This window comes from Salvia hispanica, chromosome 4 (assembly GCF_023119035.1).
Source record: "Salvia hispanica cultivar TCC Black 2014 chromosome 4, UniMelb_Shisp_WGS_1.0, whole genome shotgun sequence".
NCBI lineage: Eukaryota > Viridiplantae > Streptophyta > Magnoliopsida > Lamiales > Lamiaceae > Salvia > Salvia hispanica.
The window spans coordinates 54,822,515-54,846,060 of record NC_062968.1 but is presented as its reverse complement, the minus strand read 5'-3'; the positions used below and the strand labels follow the sequence as shown (position 1 = coordinate 54,846,060).

Here is a 23,546-nt window from a genome sequence, read left to right as displayed (position 1 = left end):
TAACTTTTTTAACCACATATAATCAAAAGTTCAAAACCCAAGTGATATTACATAGATCGAACACCCGACCTAATATGTACGATTAAGAGATGAATAAAACAAGAATATCATACATATAGTCATACAACATCTCAAATCATAACCAAATCTAAATCAAAATGATGAAAAATAGCCAAAAAAAAAACAATACAACACCTCCACACACAAAAAATGACAAAGCTGCAAGATTTTGAGGCTTACAATGATTTAGTGTTTCCATGGTGTAAAATAATTCTAAATAAACGGTCAAATAATAAAATGAGGAAAAATATGCATGAATACGCGTCAGAATTTTGTCATCCAGTAACACCTAACTTTTATTTCGAGAAATAGTCAAAATAAAAATAAAAAGAATGTGGTCGTTAAATTGGGTGTCACACAATAATTCCTAGTTTTTTGTTTCCCTTTTTTTTGCCCTTTATTTAGCGACCATTTTTCCAACTTGCACTTTACATGTCACCACTTTTTTTTATCCAAATTATACTTGGTCACAATTATGAATTATCCAATTTTTATTATTTTATTTTATCTCACTAATACGAGTTATCTAGTCATCCAAAGTTGAATTATTTATTCGAGTGGCATTGCTCTTTCTTTTTCATGAGAAGAATTTGGTAGTACTATTACTTTGACAGTTCAACATTAATTGTCACAAATTTAAATTTGTTGTCATTCTCTTCTTCTCATTACAAGTTTAATTCGAACATATAAATTAAGAAATAAAGTTGCCTTTTCATAGTTCCAAATTATACTCAAATCACTTTTAATGAAATATACCTAAAGAATTATATACTCTTTCATTCTCATAAAACTATATATTTACGAAACAATATGAGTTTTAATGTATGGAGTAATGGGTAAAATAAAAAAGATAGAAAGAAAAAATTATTGAGAAAAATAATTCTAAAGCATGTCAACCTTTTAATCTCTTATTGCCGTTTTAAACATCTAAAAATTATTTTCTTACTAACATTTTGCATTGAGAAAGTTCTTATATATACTCTGTTTGCTCATGAAAAATATTTTTAAAGAAATTGACATTGATTTCGAGCATAAGTTTCTCAATAAGTTTAATTGAGAAAAATACTTTTTACGACAACAAAGAATACTTTTCTTTTTATGACAAAAGTTGTTACAATTGAGAAAATCAAAGCGTCAGTTCAATTCAATTCGGAATTGAAATGTACTGCTACTATTTAAATTAGTTGTAGTTGAAATTGAATTATTCCTTAATTTTTTGAGAGTATCCCTTAATTTTTAAGAAAATATTGATACATAAAAGTTAGCAATAACTATAATTTGTTATTAGGAATGTAAGAAAATAATTTTACAAATTAATGTCATTAGTATATTTTTTAACTAGCTTTTTTACAACATTAATTTGTCATACTATCAAATCGGTCAAAATACCAATTAATTTCATTATTTTATTTTGTTTATAATGTTATAAAACAACCCTAGTCAACAAAAGGCCCAGTAACAAAGTAAAAGCCCAAATAGTCGTCTTCTCCATTTTCTCAATTTCCAGTTACAGAAATCTGGATGGTGATAATGAATTCCACATAATATAAATGAAATAATGAAATGCTAATTTTGACTAATCACAAAAAAAACAAAAAGAAAAGAAGAAAAGTTGGAAATCAATTATTATGCGGCTGTCGTAGGTTTCACTTCAGCCATGACACAAGCTGTGATATATCGATTTCTCTTTTTTCTTTTTCCAAATGGGCCCCATCCATCTTTTCTCTTTTAATGCATACAAATATTTCTATAAAATCCTATCCACTTCCAAACATTCAATCTCACATTTTCCCCTCCAATTCACAATTTCGATCAAAACCCATCAAAGAAAAATCACCTTCGTGGGATTTCATCCATTTTCTTTGACAAATCCCCCTAAAAACTCAGTCTTTTTTCACTTTTACATAAATTCCCAATTTTCCCAAAATCTTGCAAATAATTTAATTAATTTCCATTTGGGATATTTGCAAGTATGGAGGTGTCCGTGATTGGGAGCTCACAGCTTAATCTTGGAAGGATTGATAATGTTGCGTTGTGCAATCTTAGAAAAAATTGGAATTCTAACATCTTGAATTTCAAGAATTATTCAAAGGGGTGCAATCTTGTTCAGAGCCGAAGATTTTTATGGCCTTCGAGATCTGCAATTCTTAGTCTTAGGGCATCTTCTGCTGCTCAAAATCAACCTCTTGTTTATCAGAAAGCTTCAAATACTGCAACAAACACAACCGTGAGTCCTTGTTTTTCAATTTTGTTATTTTTATGGTTTGAGTTTTTCTTGATAGTAATCCATGAATTGTTTGTTATGTAAGAGGAGTGTTTTTTCAGTATATGCAGTTAGTCATAATAAATTACTCCTTATTTTCTTTTTTTTCTTATTTGGAGTATTTGCTAGTAAAAATGTGACCTTGGATTTCAGTATATTCTGTTAATCAATTGACTCTGGAACTTGTCTTCAAATATGTTTGTGTTTAAATAGGCTGAAATAACCTAAAAAAATGCATCTTTCTTGTTTTTCTTATAATATTTGGTTGTGAAATAGTGACCTTGGATTTTGTAAGACAGGAAGAAAGTGAAGCCTGTCTCCTACTTACATATATTTATATTGAATTATCATATGCATTTGGTTTTGCCATTTCTGTGTTTGATATAGGTTTTGGTGCTAATGCTTAGTAATTTAATCTATATTGTATTACTTTTGCTATTTTATCTGTGAATTTGCAAATGGAAGAAGAGACAAATGGACTAATTTTACATGTTAATGTGCTTGCAGATTGATGGTACAAAGCTGTATGTCGGCTTGCCACTTGACACTGTTTCCAGCTGCAACTCGATCAACCATGCTCGGGCCATTGCTGCAGGGCTCAAGGCTCTGAAGTTGTTAGGGGTAGACGGTGTGGAGCTCCCGGTGTGGTGGGGTGTAGCTGAGCAAGCAAGGGGGAAGTACGAATGGTCGAGCTACCTAGCCGAAGTCGAAATGGTGAAAAGTTTAGATCTCGAGCTTCATGTATCTCTTTGTTTCCATGCCTCCAAAGATCCCAAGCTGCCCCTCCCAGAATGGGTTTCCTTGATTGGTGAATCGGACCCGAGCATTTACTTTACAGATAAATCGGGCCAGCAGTATAAAGATTGTCTCTCATTAGGTGTGGATGATGTTCCTGTTTTAGATGGAATGACTCCACTTGAAGTGTACAAGGAGTTCCTCGAGAGCTTCAAATCCTCGTTTTCGCCTTTCATGGGCTCCACGATCACGGTAGAGGCTCGTTTACTTTGATACTCATATGTCAAGAAGTTGTTTTAGTTGCTGATATGTCTGACTTTCATTGTATACAGGGCTTGACAATTGGTCTCGGACCTGATGGGGAACTGCGGTATCCATCCCAACGGGCAACGAGTGCAAGTCTCGTTGGATCCGGAGAGTTCCAATGCTACGACGTGAATATGCTCAGCCAGCTGAAGCAGCATGCTGAATCACATGGGAACCCTCTGTGGGGGCTCGGTGGCCCCCACGACGCTCCCGGCTACGACGAGTCTCCGATGGCGAGAGGGTTCTTTGCGGAGAACGGCGGGGCTTGGGAGAATCAGTATGGCGATTTCTTCCTATCTTGGTATTCCAGCCAACTGATATCACATGGGGATCGAGTTCTCTCCATGGCTGCCTCAACCTTCAGTGACGACCCTGTCTCGTTGTCGGGGAAGATCCCTCTGGTGCACTCGTGGAGCAAAGCACGGTCGCACCCTTCGGAGTTAACAGCTGGATTCTACAACACGGCGGGGAGAGACGGATACGGAGCCGTTGCTGAGATGTTCTCAAGAAACTCGTGCCAGGTGATACTACCAGGCTTCGACCTATCAGACGACCGCCAGCCGGCTGAGTCCTGGTCAAGCCCGGAAACCCTACTGGCAGCGATGCAGGCTAGTTGTAAGAAGCACAAGACCGTCGTGTCCGGGCAGAACGCGTTGGCCTGTGGCGCCCCGAGGAGCTTTGAGCAAATAAGCAAGAACTTGATGGGCGAAAATGTGGTGGCGAAGTTGTTCACATATCAAAGAATGGGAGCGGAGTTCTTCTCCCCGGAGCACTTCCCGCGCTTCACGCAGTTCGTCCGCGGCCTCAACGAGCCGGCTCCGTTGGTCGACGATTTGGCCATGGAAGATGAGGAAAGTGCAGAATCGCTCTCTGGTATGAGTATGCAGATGCAGACGGCTTGAATATTGAAGTTGCTGTGTATGTAAATTATGATAGTACTGCTATGATTTTGCTCTCTGTTAATCAGTGGAGGGCAGTATATACAAAATTACAAGTAGAAACAATTATGTTGTAAAACCCTTGATAAATCAATTTTGAAGTATTTTTAGATATTTATCATGGTGTCATATCTCATATATTCTTCACCTTCACTCTATATTTCTTCATTAAAGTTTAGCATGCTGATATCTATCTCTTCACACCATTTTGGCAAATTTCATAACAAAAAGGATTGATTGTACAGAGACAATATTCTTTACATTACATAGTAATAATTCGATTGAACAAAGGTGGTTAAGAATCGTACATCTCTTTACATGGACACCACTCTTAGCCCCAGCAAACCACTTTTACTCGCACGCGATTTTTGTATCGAAGCTGCTGAGGCAGACGGCGAACGCCTGGAAGGCTGAGAGCGGGTAGCGATAGTCCATTGTAAAGACGTCTTTCCCCACCTTCCCGAACTGAAGGATGACCTTCTCGTGTTCTGGTCCGGCCTCACCGTTCTCAGGGGAAGCAACCAGCTGGAAATTCTTGACCGATGCAACAGTCACACGGCCATGAAAGTTCAAACACCAGCACTGGAGCTGCTCGTGCCAACGCGGGGCCTTGTTTCTTAAGACGAGGGGGCTGTCGGCATGGTTGCTTGTCAGGCCGGAAGAGGATTTGTTAAAAGAGCTCGATTTTAGGCCGAAAAGTGGGAGAGCGGGAGAGGAGTCGACGCTGGTTAGAGGGAAGTATGTCTGTGTTGGAGCAACGCCTCCAGGTTTAATGGCGGAAACTGGGATTGCGTCGATAACACAATGCATTCTTCTTGGACCTCTGCACATATTAAGTATATTGATGAATTCAACTTATTATGGAAAACATAAAAGCTTCTGTTCACCAGTCTGACAACTCAAGATCCGGATAAAAGCCTATATCGAATGGTGATAAAACATAAAATTTCAGCAATTGCGAGAACATAAATTTACCTGGCTCCCAACACATTCAACTCGTATGAGATGTGAGCAACAGTATAGTTTCCCGCAGGAAGCTTAGGAGAAATCTGTTTTGAACCGACCATGCGGGTGGACCAGCTTTTTGCCATCTTTGCTCCGGAATGGGGAGGAAGAGCATCAAACACGACAAACTTGGTTCCAAGAAAATTTGATCTGAGGAGATAACGATATTTAGCTCTCTTTTTCTTAACATAAAATTCGCAATTATTAGTAGCAAAAATAGACACTCACCTTAGCTTTCCCACATACGTTTCACTTCCCTTTGAAGTATTATCATCTGCGTGCAGAGAGATCATGTAATCCGTGCATGTTGGCCGCCTACACTTACGAGCAGAAAGAAGAAACTTGCCATCATCAGCAAGTGCTGCCACAGATAACAATGGAGGATGTTAAAGAAAAAAGCAATGAAATGTATGCTCAATATAAATCAAGAAGAAAGCATTTGCAAAAAGTATTTGGCAGGAAACCAGCTAAGAGAACACCATTCACCTTGACTTAAGCTCACAAAAAGATAATATGTTTGATTTGACCGATTCCTTTTTATAAAGCACTGCATAAGAGATTCTCTTGGGCCAGGCTGCAGAAAAACGGAGATTTCTTAGTGGAATCAAAACATGTAACTATAAGCTAAGTTTGAATCACAAAGTTTATCCGTTTGAATATCCATTTAACAAATGAGGATTCTTGATTGCAAACACAAGAATCAAGAATGCCAACAAAATTTTGGAATATTCTCCTTTCACATGCACAGCCATCACAAAACATGGAGCGAAAATGCCAAAATATCTTATGAAATTTCGAAAAAGATGTTCCCGGAGAGAAGGTAGTTCGAAATAGAACTACTGAACCAATGTAAACAAGATTGCCTACAAATTGATAATGACCATGTTATCCTCCCAGAATAAACCATGCACAACTAATGCTACTGGCAAGTCTATTTTTCACGAGCCATATCAGTATTCAGGAACTATATATATACCATATCATACTGTTCATATAAACTTTCTGGATCTGGAAAGCTTCATAAATGTGAGAGGAAGTCCAAGGAGCAAGAAGAGACAGATTTTTCACAAAAACACTGAATATTCTTTAAATAGTTAACAAACCTATGCATAAAGCACATATTTTTTTTGGATACACTAAATTTTGCTGGAATAAACCTTTAATCGAATCATGGGCATGAACAATTCTTCTCACACTCTCAATAATCAAACATTTTCATGAGAAGGCAAAAGTGATTTCTCTCCAGATCAGTTCATCGTTAGTAATTTAGTCTTCTCTCAATACTAGAAGAAAGAAATAATCTTTCTGCATTCATGATTCAACTGAATATGAATCACTAAGCCACCATAACTAATTAGCACCATCCCTTACAATCAAGCTGGGAAACAATGCCAATCATTTATGTAGCTATATCCCTGTTTCCACACTTCTCGTCTCCTCTGAATTCACCAGGAAACCTCGAGATTCTAAGTCGAAGAACGAAAACTAAAACCCTTCTTCCAGATACAGGCTTTAGAAATCTCCAAGGCTAAATCACCAATCATTCAAAGCACCATCAAATCCCCCAGATTACAATCCCCAAAACAATTTTCTTATAAACAAGTCTGAATTCTCTACTGCAAAATTGCATTTTCTAATCCCACCACCACGTTTACCCCCAAATTCATGATGAATTTCTCAACATATCCGGCAAATTGTGTTAATGCAGCAGATAACCAACACAACAAACATCAATTTCCGGAGAAGGAATCGATAAAAAGAAGCATACCTGCTTCACAGATATAGGAAACGTGATCTTTCCAGAAGCTTCCGGAGTTTTGACGAGCTCCTTCATCACTTCCCTCCAGCTCTTGCACACACCCGCACACGCAACTACGTGCTTCCTCGCCGGCCACTTCGACTCCGATTCCTCCAATTTCATCAATACTTCCCTCAACAACTCCGGCGGCAAACTCGCCCAGCAAAAATAGCTGCAATTTTCATCCGATTCGCCTTTAATTTTGCCCATTAAAACCTTCGATTTCTCCACCGCCATTGAGCTGTCCTGCACCACTCTCCGCGACCGTGATTTCAACCCCAGCTTCATCATTGCGCCGCGCAAACACCGCTAGGTTTTATTCCAAATCGCAATTCGAAATCCCCAAAATGTCACGCACAAACAAACAAACACAGCTTCTTCACAGTCATAAATGCAGAGCTCAAACTTCACATCGAAGCTACACGTATATAACTATATTGGAATTGATTGTATTCACCAGAAACACGAGAGAAACACACCAAATTGAAGAGGAAAACGGCTCAAATAAGAGATTTTTGAGAGCTGAGAAATCGAGATTTTTTTTGTTTTTCTTTTTCGAGAGTAACGATGGAGAATTCGAGATATATCTGAACGCTTACAATTTTAAATTAATAGTAATAAAATATAGATATAGAATAACTAAATTTTTTATATTTCTTATAATTCAAGATATTAATTTATAAGACTAATATTAATATAGGGCCACGTTAGGGTGCCACTACCCCTTAAAATAACACCATACCACTATTCCCAGCCAATCATTTGTACACGTGAACGAATAATAAGTTGCCACGTGGCAAAAAAAGGATCCCAAAAAAGACGGCCAGCAATTTGCTGGTCTTTATCCAGTAATTTTTCTTGTCCAGCAATATCCGACACACTATACAACAATCTATAGATTGTTGTGTAGTGTTTGTAATATTGCTGTGTAACGTTTATAATATTGATGTATAAGTGATGTCTCGATGTCACTTTAAGAGGGTTGTCATTTTAACACAAACCCTATTGATATATTATGCTTTCAAAGGAAAAAAAATATGGATAACGTCTAAATTAATAACCTACGATAGGGTAGAAATAATAAATTCAAGGTGGATGCAATAGTCATTTTCAATGAAAAAAGGAAGAATAATTGTAGTAGTAGTAAATCTAGTGATGCAATACACAAATATTTATTGCTTTACAAATTATTGCAATAAATTATTCACAATAATAATGCTTTTGATGGCATGAAAAATAGTAATGGGGTGTATTTGTCGACCTTTGAGGTGTACTACTAATAGAAATTCAATTAATTTAATAATGCCTAGATTTATTTGATAATGACTTTAATATTATTTTATTTGATTAGTATGCCCATCACGTAATTGATTCATATTCCTAAATTAATCTCTGTTTCTTTCCAGTTGGCATAAACTTTTATTCAATGTACACCATAATATTAAATGCATGTATACAAACATGTAGTAATACTACTACAACTATAATACCGTTTTAATGTTTTAATTTTGTTTTAATGTCGATTAGTTTAGCAAGGATGAATCGTTTGGTGATTCTATTAATTTTGAGTATTTTTAAAAATTTTATATAGTCAAGTAATAGTTGTACTATTATATAATGTTGCTATTAGACGGTTTAATACAATTGTTATTATATGTCACATTAATCTTCCACTAATTTAACTTAAGTTCCAAAAATCATAAAGATTATCAAGCTTCAATTTTTTGCAACAAAACTCATGGAATCGAATAAAATTAAAAAATCATCACCGATATTAAATCATGATGTCATGAACTGGTCTAGTAGAATCGATAGTCTCCGACTTCATCGAGATTCACCATTAAATTAAATATAAATATATACATATACAAAATTGGCTAAATGTTACTCTTCCGTCCCATAAAAGATGTCACACTTGTGGGACGACACGAGATTTTAGGAGGTTTTGTTTTATGTGTTAAATGGATAGAGAAAATATAATTTTTATATTCATGTGAGAGAGAACTTTTTCCAAAAAGAAAAATGTGTCATCTTTTGTGGAACAAACTAAAAAGGAAAGTGTGACATCTTTTGTGAGACGGAGAGAGTACTTTATCTTATTTAAATTCTCTTATAACTAATTGTTACTCTATTGCATCTAAATGAAATTAGTTGAAATTGAAATTACATACAATATTCTTAACCTTTTTTTGTCATGTCATAATATTGTGTACTAAGGAAACAAAACTTTATGTTAAAATTATATTCTGTCGTTAGCTTTATAATGGAGTATTGAATAATGCTTTATGGGGTGTCGATTTTTTATTGTTGGCTGTCAATTTTATAATGATAAGAGAAAGCAACTGCATTGTAAAATCATGACTTCTAATTTAAGACCACCACATGCAACTTTATCCATAAAATTATTAAATTATTATTATCATTATCATTATTAGTATTGTGTAGATATGTCTTCTATTCATGACATATCCAGCACCGTGGCTAATAATTGTTATAAACAATCGAACATTTAATACGATTTTATATTTCCACATAATTTTAGAATAATTTTATTATATAAACATTAATTTATACAATATTCTGAAAATTTTATTAAAATTAGTCCAACGTTCACCCCTAATAATACGTTATCAAGACCAACGAAATGACGTACTTATTGCAGAAGCTTTGATTAACTGCAAAAAATAAAATGTGATTTTGTCATAGCAATATTTTAAAAGACGTGTGGCATTTCCAATTAAAAAAAATTGAGTATTTTTTGGGTTATAATCTTAAATAGCATGTTTTCTATTTATTTAAGTTTTCTTATGCATCTAATTAAATCCGAATTTCAACAAGCGAAATTAAACCCACATTTAAGTTCGATTGTTTTAAACTAATATTCCATTTCCTATATATTAAGTTAGTATTATTGATTTAGGACCACTAATCATTGATAAGGACCAAAAAGTAGGTAGTTAAATAATTCAGGACCGCTTTTAATTACTAAATCAAATATCATAAGAAACATATGGATTATTTATTTATTCAATTATAAAGTTTCAGTTGGATGTATTTATTTAGGAAGTTTTTTTTTCCATGTTCATACATATGGTATCACCGGTTTAAATCTGATAAACCAAAAATGATTAGGGGGAATAGATATAAATCTAAGGTCATTGAATCATAGTACAAGTGTTTGATTTGCATCTAATCATATATAGCCTCGAAACCTAATGAATCCCTATTGTATGTTCTCCAATTTGATATGTTGTTCAATTAAAAATATAATTTTTTAATTTAGTATTTGGAATCAACTAACTCCCATCTAACTCCACTTTCAACAAGAAAATGGAGAGATAAATCATACTACTACTACAAATAATGATGTTGCAAAATATTGCAATTAGAGAAGTTGGCAACTAACACCTAACATTAAAACAACCAAAGTTCAACAAACCTTTTTTCTTTTCTTTTTTCCCTTTTTTTGTTTCTTCTCAAATCGAACTATTCGCTTATTGATCAAAAAGATTTTCCCAAACTAAATCTTTGATCAAGTCCATGTATCTTGCCTCCCACTAATTTTATTTTATTGTGAGGTTGATATATGGAGTATACGATATTGAATTGCTAGTGATAGCATTTCTTTTTTTTTTCTTTTTTACTCATAACTCATTATGATCATGATCATCAAATTTACAAATTAACATTTTTTTGTTCTTATAAATGGTATGCGTATTACTATATCCAGACAACTTGAAATAATCTTTTTGGGTTGAAATTACCAACAAATCGCAGCTACGCTGGTAATTAATTACATGTCATTTTTACTTGAATAATTAAACTTATAGTAATTTGTTACTTCAAATTAATTATGAAATGTTATGGACTAAATATTAGTATATTTGTCCTTTAATTTTTAGCCTGCTTAATGTTATAGTGGTGTTGACAAAATTGTAGTGCTTGCCTGCTTGGTACCAACCAGAAGATTCCAATGTTTGGCCTCCAACCTTTTAATTATTTAAAATATAGTATATGAATAAAATGATTACTCACCGCTCCGAGTCGACCGCTCCGAGTCGAGAGTAAAAATCCTATAGTCTGGACATATTGCCAAGTGGTGTGTCCAACCAATTACGGTTGCCAAAAAAAGAGAAAAAAAGGAGAAAATAGAATAGTCATATAATTGTGATTGACTGGACACACATCACGTAGCAAAACGTCCAGACCAGTATATGCTATTCTCTTCTTAGACACGTCTTTATTCCATAATAGAGAATGTGAAAAATTATGATTCATCACAATAGATGTGTTAAAATGTGTAATTCCATAATTCCACTTGGACAAATATCAAATATGAAAAAAAATTCAAATAGATATGAAAAATGAACCATTGGAATAGAAACATGACACGTTCATGATATAACATGACCCACATTTGATGCAACTAATGATTCTTTTCTTATCTCTTTAGCCTTTGGGGATATCATGTTAGGTAGCTGTCTCCACTCACATAATACAACACCCACATACAATATGGTAATACCAACAAAATGATAAAACCAATAATATACCAATATATCTAGGCTCCAACAATCATAAAGCAGCTTGAACAACCCTCACTAATCTAATTGTTGGCTAGCAAACAATTTATAGCATACTTGATAGATTGAGACCACTCTAGAATTGTGGATTTCACGTCAAGAAAGAATCACATGGTGTAGGATAAACAAGACAGGAAACACCGAAACAGGCCCGAAAAACATCTGTGTGGGCGTGGCAACAGAAAATTCAGCAACACCAGTGATGCATTCAGTAATGATGTGCAATACCAATGAGAAATGTTGGCTAAGAAAGTAAACGGGTGATTGGCTCGACTAATTAGAAAATGACGGATGATTCCATGTTGGTGCTAGAGTATTGAGTATTCACAATATTAGAAGCAGCCTATACACACTGGTCTTTAAATTAGTAGTGGGTGCAATGTGATCACAGTTAAATGTTACGCTAGCACTGTGCATCTTTTCTTTTTTCCGTTATCAAGTTTAGCCTAAGTCATCAGTTAGAGCAAAAGGAGTAACAGCTGTACCAAGCAAATTCTCCATGCTGAGTCCTATACAACCGGAACACTTCCACTGCTCGGCTGAAGAGTACCTAGAGAGCAAAATATTAGATATTGGACAAAATTAAGCACATAAAATAATGAGATAAGCTACTAAATCGCATGCACGAGAAGATGGCAGACACTAATTCTAATTGTTAACCAAAATTTAAAACTGAAAAGGTCTCACATTTGGTAGTTCGGAAATAAGCACAAACCAGAAATTGTGAAAATGAGTTTACCTGGTTTGTCAGAAAATGAATAAGAATTTGATATATAATGAGGTCCTATAGTATTAATCACAGGGAGCTGAGCAGCTGAGATCATGGATGGTTCAAATGCTCCAGCTCGCCCATGTAGAAGTTTGACCTTGCTGAAAGAATGTGATCAGTCGTTCGAGCAAAGAGCAAAAAATTGCTGTCTCTGTGTGCCAAGAAAGAACTAAGTTTAGGTTTCTGTTCCACTAATTCATGTTCCAGTAACACGTTCCCATCTTTAGAACTCCTACAAGGATATATATATGCTTCCATCAGTTAACATGTATATCATGAGTGAAAATTTTAACCATATCGCTTAGAACTCATGAATGTCAACATAAAATATGAGAAAAATAATTGGGTAGCTGACACAGGAACCTGATGACGTGCAACTTGTTCATGGCAAAAAGCTTCAAGACAAGAAGTTTTTCCTAGAGCCTTACTTGATATTCTTCTGAGGATGGAACCTCATTGCTGAACTCTTTGTCTGGTTCCTCAAAGAACATGCGAGAAATGGCTCTTCGGAGATTGTGATTTCTTTGGGAATAGTATATTTTGGTCGCAAGGGGAGCTGGAACATCTGATATTGTCACACATATTACAAAAATCAAGATATTGCTTAAAACCGTACCAGGAAGATGAATCAATTTGGACTGTCTAAATTATTCTGAGACCCATTTCAAATCCCAAAAACAGAAGTTTCAAATCAGGATGTCACAAACTAGCATTGGTTTTCATAATTATAAAACTCCGTTACACCTGAACGGTGCACTTCACAAGTTCTTTCCCAATTTTATGAGCCACACAGTTAAACTCCTGAATAAATTAAAGATGAATAGGAGGATATACAGGAGAATCTTTACCCATCCATGTAATCAGAAAATGAGGCAGTTAGAGATCAGTAGTTCAACCAGGTCGGAAACCATTTATGATAGAAAGGGATCAAAACCACTTTGCTTTGAGCAGTTATTGGTGAAGGCTTCAGGATTTCAATTCGTAATATATTTTCTAAAAAGTAATACTTCTCTACATAGAATAAGAATTCACAAGTGTAGGATTTATTTTTCATGAATCTGACAAAACATGAATTAGTTAAGAGGATAGGAAGATTGAAATTACATGCCAAATTAGTAATCTTGTTTCACTAGCTAGGAATTCATTATCACATGTCCCTTTCTTTATTACAACCTTATTTTTGCTACGTATAACAAAACAAACAACTAGTAAATTGCACTGTTTAAACCAATCATTTAAAGAGCTGTAGACCACAGAGAGCTATTGTATACTCAACTTAGACTACTAAGCAAAGAAGATAATTTTTAGTGATCAAAATTTGAAAAGTTCATGAACTGAAGTACATAAAAGTAAAAATAGTCTGTATCGTCCTAAAAAGCAAAAAAGGATACTACTCTGAGTAATCTGTGACTTTTTCCTCTCCTTCCTTGGAGGTTTTTTAGTCACTGCAGGACCATCAAGTTCCACGTTGATTTCCGCTCTAGAACTTAGAGACTTACAGAGCTCTGCAAGGACAAAAAAAACAATAAGTATGATAGAATTTGAAAAAAGATAACAGGAGCATCAATACTAATGTACTTAGATTGTTTATTATCTCTCTGATATAATAACAAGATCGATAAATTAAGTTCTCGAAAGATGTGAAACAACATTTGACGTTCAACTATGAAAACTCAAAAATACTAAAAATGAGCAACAAAAACTAAAAAAGACCTGCATGCATTGCATAATGGCTGGCCTTGATTGGCTTCTTGCAAGCATTACAGCATACCTCCAATACAAATAAAACATTCTGGTATTGTTAGAGAAAATGATCTAATTAATAACTACAGAAGTATTTATTATCAGTAAGATTTTCTACATTTCTATTTCAAAATGCAATATACTATTTAATTGTACAGCATAATCATTAATATAATAAACATCTTCATAATATGAGTAGAATGAATCCATTGCCTTAATAGACCTTACATAAACGCACTCTATAGACCTGAAGCACAACTATTTTAATTTTCAACTTTATTGGGAGTTAACCATTCATATTAAGTTACATGGCTAATGATTTTTGAACCAATCTCGTCCTAATAATTCATATGATTCAAGTGATTCCAGTAAACAAGGCGGGCAATTTCACCATAATACGGGCTTGGACTTCGTTTTCTAACCTTAATTAATGCACTGATTATTTACTGATTAGTATATTAACTGACTTTTTAAACCATTTTTAATCAATGATTGATATATTGAAGTGATTCCACAATAGCTTTCAACTACAAAAGTCCATATAGGCCACATAATGCACTTCACATCTTTGCACTACCTTTTCTTCTTCTCTAATTATTCTGGTATGAATAAATGAAAATTTCCATTAAAATGTCATTGTCGAATCTAGCAAATGCAGGCCATTATCATTCCTGTAATATGAGAGCTTACATAATCTTTAAGTACTATAATACTCCTACAATAATGCTATACATAGTAGAATTTGACGATAAAAACTACCATGAGTAAGTTACCAAGTCTTACCAAATCTAAATAATCTGCCATTGGTCTCAAACCAAAAATATGCATATCTACAAGAGAAAATCAACCAGAACAACATTGACAAATCAGAAGCCAAAATCATATATAAAAGATCCTAGGACAAGATAGTGCAACACAATTATGTCGGCATATGAAAAAGGATTACCACCTTCGTGCGACCTATCATAACTGGGACTGTGTAAAGGAGAATTAAGAAAATAATTGGCATCTTTACTTTAGACATGAATGAATATACAAACCTTCTTCATTAATCAAATTTGCTTCATCTGCATCTTGTAATTCTCTCCCTATGGATTGTGCAGCCAACTTCTGGTAGCTCGCTTCCTCTGTAAAAGAGAAAGAATGGAGCGGAAGTTGCACTTTAAATATCAAATTGCTTACTTCACAATCTAAGTTTGGTCTTTCCTAGCTGGACGAAACAAAAATAATAAAACAAAATAATAAGGGTGCATAATAGAAGCTTATGGTTCAGTACTGATCAAAGTTCTGCAATTAAGTTGAGAAAGATGCAACAATTTGGTCATATATAGCATCATAAGGGAAATGGGGGTGCTTGTGCATGCAACAGATGGAAGAGAGGAGATAAACACATGGCAGCAAGACATGAAATCAAAAATTAAGTAGCACTTCCCGCCGAGGCTTCTGCTCGGATGCTACAGAGATTCATACAGATAGGGGAGGCCTTTTAAAAGATAAAATACCACACAAAAAGGTTATCATAGATTCATATGTTGCTGATTGCTAAGGTGGGGAATATGCAAAACACTGAACCACTCCTCCAGTTAAGTACTCCCATTCACCAAGCTTATTCAGTACCTAGGCTCAAATCAAACTTTCAATGTAATCCTGTCAGCTCTACTTCCAATCATTTCATTGAACATGGGCTTAAAACTAAAAACATTACAGTGACAAGCCTATCATCAAATAAATCAAAGACCATGTAACCAGTTATATATAGATAGAGAAAGATATATGATTGTATTCTATATATAAATCAAAGAAAGTGCATGCTTCTTACCACGACTGAACATAATAGTACTGCATTAGATCTTACTTGCACCATATCTTAAGATAACTTCACACCATTACCTCTTGCAGTTCGTGAGAAACTTCCAGCATCCACAAGCCTCGCCAAGGCTGTCATTTTCCCACTCCAGATAGAGCATACCATCAAATAGGGGGCAAGACCCCTACAAGCAGAAAGTTAAGAACATATGCCGAACTGATGCCACATATACATTCAACATGAACCATGCCCACCAATAAGTCCAAATCACATTTTCAACAATGCCTTCCAACCACAAATTATAATGTAAGCCACCAATTCTCTACTACTACAAGTGTCTAAAACTTTGAAATCCAGAGAGTTAGAGCATCACTTTGAGTGGATAACAAGGTCGATTAAGTAAAGCGCATCACCAATTTTACAAACCAAATGCATTTTAGAGAAAATTAGTTAGTAGTAGTATTTTATTTCGTGGAAGCACGGTAGAATTGTTGTCCTTAATTATATGATCACAACTCAAGCAACAAACTAAATTAAACGAAGGTCTTATTTCTACTACTACTAGTCGACTACTACTAGATATGATACTTCCAAATCCAATACGAATGAATTCATCAACATCGAGGTCATCCAAAAAAACTACATTCATCATCCAGAAAAAAAAAACAATAAAATAACTAACCATGCCACATCAATTCAAAGGGTAAGTGAAAGTACAAACAGAGAATTCAAATTTCAATTTTATGATTTACTCCAGGAAAACAACACCAATATAATATATCATGTAAAAGAAGATAGGCACCTAAAAAATCCTTTTGTCCATTATAATTAACCCTAAGCTCCATCAACACCTCAACTTTTTATTAAAATACATATATTTAAGAAAAAGATCATGAAATTAAATAACACATTATCTTTATTCCCATGCTAGAGCAGTGTACAGCATCAGCAACACAATGCACCACCAAACAAACTTAGCTTCGCATGCACAATGCCTCACACGTCGCTCTAGGCAAAACACCTCCGGCATTATCATTAAATCAAACAACACACTGAAAATAACATAAATGAATTTGCATTTCGGGATTTCAACTTATCAAGGACAAAAGGTACTCAAAAATCAAAATTCAGAGCGTCATTACCTCGCGTTAAAACCCGATCCCGGTATTTCTGTTTTTCTTCCTCAGAAAAGTAATTTTCACCGAATCATTCGAAAAATCTGAAACAAAGTTGAAATTGGAGCTGTTCTCGTCATGATCGAGGAAATCGCAATGCTGGATATGTGAAACACGAAATTTCTGGAAATTTTAATGGATGAATTTCTTCCTCCGAAAAAAATATGCTTCATATAATTGATTAGCAGAGAAGGAAAAGTGAGTAGAAGAGCATACAGCGCAAGCAAAAATGGAAAATGCAGAAGAACCTCTGCTGTTCCATTTTCTGCGGTTCTATGCAGTTCATCACTCCAAAATAAAGTCGTCACTCGTCAGTGTATTCCCGATAATGGAACCAATTTAACTGCAGCAATAATTTGGGCTTTTTGTTTTGTGTTTAGGGGTGTAAATTCGGGTACTCGTGGGTACTCAAACCCGAAAATTCGGATACCCGAACCCGAAATCTCAAAAATATCATACCCAATATCCGACCCGTATGTGAATTCGGGTACCCTAATACCCGATGCGGGTACCCGAACCCAACTAATCGGGTATCCATAAACCCGAAATTATTATATTTGAAATTTATTCTTTTATATAAATTAAATTGTGATGAGAATAGAAATTATTAAAATAACACAATACTTATACTATTTATTGACTATAATTTTGCTCCTATATAATATAAAATAAACATTAGACAAATAGACACTACTTAATTTTAAAATAAAATTTTTTTGGTATAAATTGAAACATAAAAGAGATTAATTTTTTAAGACATTAACTGAACATGTAAATAAAATGGAGAAAACATAACTAATTAACTATATATTTTCAAAAGATAACAAGTAAGAACATAAATAATGCAACATGAACCGAACACGAATGTAAAAAAGTATTAAAGTCGAGATAATAGAACAATGAAATGTCAAAGCAACCAAACATATAATCTAAATAATGTCAAAGTAATCAAACATAATCCAAATAGTAAACTAAGAACTTTATAACCCAAAATATTTATCACAAATACATAATTAATCGGGTTTAATCGGGTATTAGTCGGGTACCCTAATACGGGTTTCGGGTACCCTAAACCCGAAGAGTTCTAACATTAATTACCCAAACCCGTACCCGAACCCATAAATTCGGGTACCCAAAACCCGTCGGGTATTGAGACTGGGTCGGGAATACCAAATTAAATTTTCAGGCCTATTTGTGTTACTAAATAAATCATTATTAAAGAGCTCAATATTAGTAATTTTACAATAAATATAGATACTTCGCCTAACATTATAGATTTAATATGTGGCATTTATGGTCATCAATTAATGTTGCTTGTGAAAATCTTAGAGACAAATTTAAGAGGTTATTGAGAGAAATATGCAGGTAATATATTTATTACAATGAATATATAAAAACAATGTGTAATATAGTGATTATAATAAATATATAAAAATGTTTTGACGTTGACATATTAATTTATAGTATAAAATTATTATTAGAATAATGAAGCTGCAACTATACAAAATGCTGCAGACCACGTGTTTATGTAAAATTGTTTAACTATAGTCAAGATAAGAAAATGTCAAATTTCTAGCTAATTTTTAATATTACTCCATAGTACATATTTTATAATAAGATTCATTCGATTCATATACTTCTCAAAGAATTTAATTTTAATAACCGAATGAATTTCAAAACAAAAAATTATTAAGATTTTAAATTTATAAATAAGATAATAGTACTGATATTATTTTTAAGAAAATGCTAAGTTACTGGGCCATATAGCCCATAAATATTATTTCGAACTAATAAGTCATTCTATAATGTACTCCATATTGAACAGGCCCAGGTTGAATTACTACTAGTAGTAAATTACAGTGCAGTTGTAATTTGGATCTAATAGTATTAAAATGAGAAAATAAGAGTTACTTAAAATAAGATTTTTATACTAATAAATAATTGAGTAATGATTTAGAGACATAATGTCCATGCCAAAATGCCCTTATGTTTTTTTGCCATAAGAATAATTCATATATAGACTAATATACCCTTATTTCAAAAGAAAGAAAATTAGATCCGTTTGATTATAAAAGGAAAGTCCAATCAAAGAACATTAACTATTAACTTTTAATAACTTTTGGGAATTATAATTAAGTTGTTAATAACCCCTCTTTAATTTTGCATAATGTAAAAGGATTTGAATTGGTTTACCTTCAAATAAAAATTTTTATTTTATTTTATTAAACACTAATATAAAAATTAACTTTTCAATTGAATTTGTTCATCTAATAGTAATCAATAGCAACTAGTTATTTTATTATAAGATAATTCTTAAAATTCTAAAGTATAAAAATAATTATATACATAAAAATTAATTTCTTACTATTATTATTAAACAAAATAATCAAATCTTTTGATCTAATTATTTTATGAGTATTAAATCACTTTTAAAATTTGACTTATTAGTAGTCATCCACATCTATTTATTTTATTGGTATTAAAAACTTTCATCCACATCTATTTATTTTATTGGTATTAAAAACTTACTCATTTAATAGTCATCCATAATAAATTATTTTATTATTAAAGAATTAACTTTATACCATAAAATTACTACGATTAAATAGACGGAAAAACTTGTGATTATATTTTTTTTTATCGAGATTCAGCGTAATGTTCCGAAACTTAATGAATAAATTATGAGAGAGAAAGGGAAAAAATTAAGAACAAATTTCCATAAATAAAAGTGATACCACTAATTACAGTGAATGGACCAAAATGAACATAATCAAAAGAATTAGTATTTTTGGAAAATATTTATTTTATTATATTTTTATTTTCAAATAGAAGAATAGGTGAAATTGATAAAGTTTTTCTTATACTTTTCTTTTTTGTATTATAAACGGATTACAAAAATTTGAAGTGAATTACATTTAAAAAATTATAAAAGTGTGTAACAAAATGTAGGTCCCATTTCTCATAATATTATAACTTCTTTAGGTATATATTTTAATTTTAATTCATATCTTCCACATTTATATATATTCCATAATTAATCTAGCACATACTTATTTAAGATCATAATTAAAATTCCATTATGCGCATAGTTGCTTTTTTTAAGATGTAGGGGCAAAAAGGTAGATGTAAAAAAGTGTAGATTTAATTAAAAATATAATATAGTAGTATAAGATTACAATTTTAACCTCATTATGGTATTATGGCTTGGAAACATTATATCTCTAAAACATTTTTCTAAATAATTATAGTTTGAATTTTTGTTGAGTGTTATGATATCTATACTATTAAATATTTTCCCCAGGTAATCGCTAGATTAGGCAAATATTCTAATTTAAATTAAAAGGAATTACTATATCTATGTGAACAGGCCCAACTTGAATTATTTATTCAAGAAAAATGTTTTAGAGACATAATGTCTCCAAGCCATAATGCCATAATGAGGTTAAAATTGTAATCTTATACTATATTATATTTTTAATTAAATCTACACTTTTTTACATCTACCTTTTTGCCCTTACATCTTAAATAAAGATGTGGTAGCTTAATTATGGAATATATATAAATGTGGAAGATATGATTTAAAATTAAAATATATACCTAAAGAAGTAGAATATTAGAGAAATGGGAGATTTATTCATAAATGTTTTATTCAACGTAATGTTCCAAAACTAAGGGAATAAATTATGAGATTTGAACTTAATGAATAAATTATGAATCCATTTTATAAAAATACTAATCCTATATTATTTTCTTCTTTTTTCTTATATAAAATATTAGAGTTTTAAGCTCTATTCAGTATATCATTAAATAAATTAATAATAATAATAATAATAATAATAATAATAATTATTATTATTATTATTATTATTGACTTTATAGTTTTTATTTTAAGAATTTAGTAATTTTTATTATACTACTTCTTTCCTTTCCAAAATTTTAATTTATTTAAATTTTTTTATTCTTAGAACATTGCAATCGAACTTCGATCAAATAAATAATTACAAGGCATTTTCTCTTTTGCTTTATAAATAATTAAGTTATTAGCTCAATTCACTATATCATGAAATAAAATTAAGAAACTATGTATAATATATTAATACTAATTGGGTCTAGGTTTTTTTATATCATACTTTACTATTCTAAATTATTCAATTTTGGAAAAATTTAATTTATTCAAATTTTAATTTTAATTTTTGGAAAATTATTGTCGAACCTTAGTCAAAATAAATATAATACTAATTGAATTTATTATTTTAATTTTATGTATTTTATAATATTAGTTCTCTAGTTTGATTGAATATTTATTTTTATGTTATTCCTATGTAAAATATATAATATACTCTATTGAATTTGACCATTAGCTTTTACTAGTCTTTTTTATAGAAATTAGATCACCCCCTAATGATCATGCTAATTGATTTTATTCAAAAATAGCGTTTGGTTATATTTGTCCACATATAAAATATAATTATGGCATAAAGACATAAGGGTATTATGGCATGAAGACATTATATCTCTAAATCACTACTCAGTTGTAATTTGAATCTAGTATTAAAATGAGAAATAAGAGTTACTTAAAATAAGACTTTTATACTATAAATAATTATAGTTTGAAATTTTTTTGAGTGTTATGATATATATACTATTAAATATTTTCCCCAGATAATCGCTAGATTAGGCAAATCTTCTAATTTAAATTAAAAGGAATTACTATATCTACGTGAACAGGCCCAACTTGAATTATTTATTCAATTCAATTATAGTGCAGTTGTAATTTGAATCTAGTAGTATTAAAATGAGAAAATAAGAATTACTTAAAATAAGATTTTTAATAGCCTATTAAATACTTTCCCCGATAATCGTTAGATAGGCAAATCGCAAATCTTCTAATTTAGATTTAAAAAGAATTATACCTACACCGACTATATAACACAAATTAAAAGGTTCGTATAGGTGTTTTTATTCATTTTTAGTAATTATTTAATAGACAAATGCATTATTGATGAGTGATACACATGATGAATGATGAGCTCCTTACTTCTGCCAGATCACATATTAAAATTTGCATCAAGAAAAAGGAAAAAACAGAATAGGTCAAGATTTGTTTAGGAAGGGAAATTGCACATGGACTACACGTTATTTTCTAGTGTTGTTGGTTTTTATATCCATTAAATAAAATGTTCCAAAAAAACGACGAGCACCAAAATAGTAGAAAAAAAATTAAGAATATAAACAACAACGGCGATAAGTAGAAAAATGGTTCTATATATAACAAACACAAAAGCAAATAGTATTACAATTAAATGTTAATTTTTTTCTTGAATTTTGTAAGTCTTAAAACTTAATCCAATTTAATGGATTAAATTTGTACAAATCAGTAGTTCAATAGTGATAAACTCGTAGTTTAGTAAGTGTTTTGGATGGTTTATAGTGCTTAATTGAGTATATTGTAGCACATTACTTGAGTTTTCATCCATGATCCCTGAGTTAGAGTGCTCTGATAAGTTTGTCGAGTTTTTGTAGTCAAAACAGGTGGAAACGGACGAAAATGACAGCCAAAAGATCAAGCCGGGCGTTTTCACACAACTAGCCGGGCGTTTTGCCACCAAGGCCGGGCGAATTCTCTGTCCCCGGGCGTTTTCCCCTCTGAAATCGCCCGGGCCGGGCGTTTTGCCTCTCAGACCGGGCGAATCCACTGTCCCTGGGCGTTTTTCCAGCTGAAAACGTCCGGGCCGGGCGTTTTGCGCAACCTCGCGCTTCAAGAAGAACGCCCGGTCGGGCGTTTTGTTACTTAGAAATCACCCGGCCGGGCGATTTGCTCGTCTGCAGCTGAATTTCTATTTTTTCGCCCCGGGTATAAAGAGGACTTAGGGTTCGACTCCAGGACAGATTCCACACGCCCCAGAAGCAGTTTCCACCTTTTGAGAGTTGATTGAAGCGTCAAAGAGTCCGATTCATCAACAAGTTTGAAGCCGAAGACGATTTGCCCATTCAATTCACCCTTGGGAGTATCTTTATTAGTTTACTATGTTCAACTCTCTTTCTATGGATTTCTCTTGTGAATTTGCTTTGGATATGAGTAGCTAAATCATTTGTAGAGTTTTGGTGAAGACTACAACGGATACTTTGGATTAATTTAAGGACTTTTGATTACCTTTGCTCTTGTGATTTCTTTGTTTCATCCTTGTGCCTTTTTAATTCAATTGCTTAGCTACCAATTGGGTTTGTTGTCCTAGTTTGAGTAATCGAGAGATACCTAATTAGGATTGTTAAAAGAATGAACAACACCTAGATAATTTGCATTCGAGAGAAGGAATTCTAGAGTGAGGGCTTGAGCCTTTTGTTTTAAGGAGTTATTTGTGAC

The 23,546-nt window shown here is 32.8% G+C and overlaps 3 protein-coding genes and 1 long non-coding RNA gene across 5 annotated transcripts; 1 reads left to right on the top strand and 3 right to left on the bottom strand.

The window, feature by feature from the left end:
• Positions 1–1,839: 1,839 nt before the first annotated feature.
• LOC125218392 (inactive beta-amylase 9) lies at positions 1,840–4,418 on the top strand. The gene is made up of 3 exons (XM_048120049.1): positions 1,840–2,287; positions 2,831–3,310; positions 3,391–4,418. Exons 1-3 carry the CDS (start codon positions 2,033–2,035, stop codon positions 4,264–4,266), a joined length of 1,611 nt encoding a protein of 536 aa, XP_047976006.1. The 5' UTR covers positions 1,840–2,032; the 3' UTR covers positions 4,267–4,418.
• Positions 4,419–4,499: 81 nt separating this feature from the next.
• Positions 4,500–7,702, bottom strand: LOC125218393 (tubby-like F-box protein 6). 2 transcript variants are annotated; one of them, XM_048120050.1, is made up of 5 exons: positions 7,076–7,702; positions 5,794–5,881; positions 5,536–5,668; positions 5,278–5,457; positions 4,500–5,125 (listed from the first exon to the last, which is right to left on the bottom strand). In XM_048120050.1, the coding sequence occupies exons 1-5, from the start codon at positions 7,394–7,396 to the stop codon at positions 4,654–4,656; spliced, it is 1,194 nt and encodes a 397-aa protein (XP_047976007.1). In that variant the 5' UTR covers positions 7,397–7,702; the 3' UTR covers positions 4,500–4,653. The 2 variants fall into 2 exon arrangements, with proteins under 2 accessions (XP_047976007.1, XP_047976008.1); XM_048120051.1 differs by lacking the exon at positions 5,794–5,881 and having other exon boundaries at positions 7,076–7,157.
• Positions 7,703–11,573: 3,871 nt separating this feature from the next.
• On the bottom strand, positions 11,574–13,059 carry LOC125218395. The gene is made up of 3 exons (XR_007175948.1): positions 12,886–13,059; positions 12,428–12,689; positions 11,574–12,238 (listed from the first exon to the last, which is right to left on the bottom strand). It is a non-coding gene; the product is annotated as an uncharacterized LOC125218395 (long non-coding RNA).
• Positions 13,060–13,250: 191 nt separating this feature from the next.
• Positions 13,251–17,340, bottom strand: LOC125221418. Its single transcript, XM_048123538.1, has 7 exons — positions 17,150–17,340; positions 16,091–16,191; positions 15,241–15,327; positions 14,984–15,030; positions 14,171–14,228; positions 13,852–13,962; positions 13,251–13,258 (listed from the first exon to the last, which is right to left on the bottom strand). Exons 2-7 carry the CDS (start codon positions 16,170–16,172, stop codon positions 13,251–13,253), a joined length of 393 nt encoding a protein of 130 aa, XP_047979495.1. The 5' UTR covers positions 16,173–16,191; positions 17,150–17,340.
• Between the last annotated feature and the right edge of the window lie 6,206 nt (positions 17,341–23,546).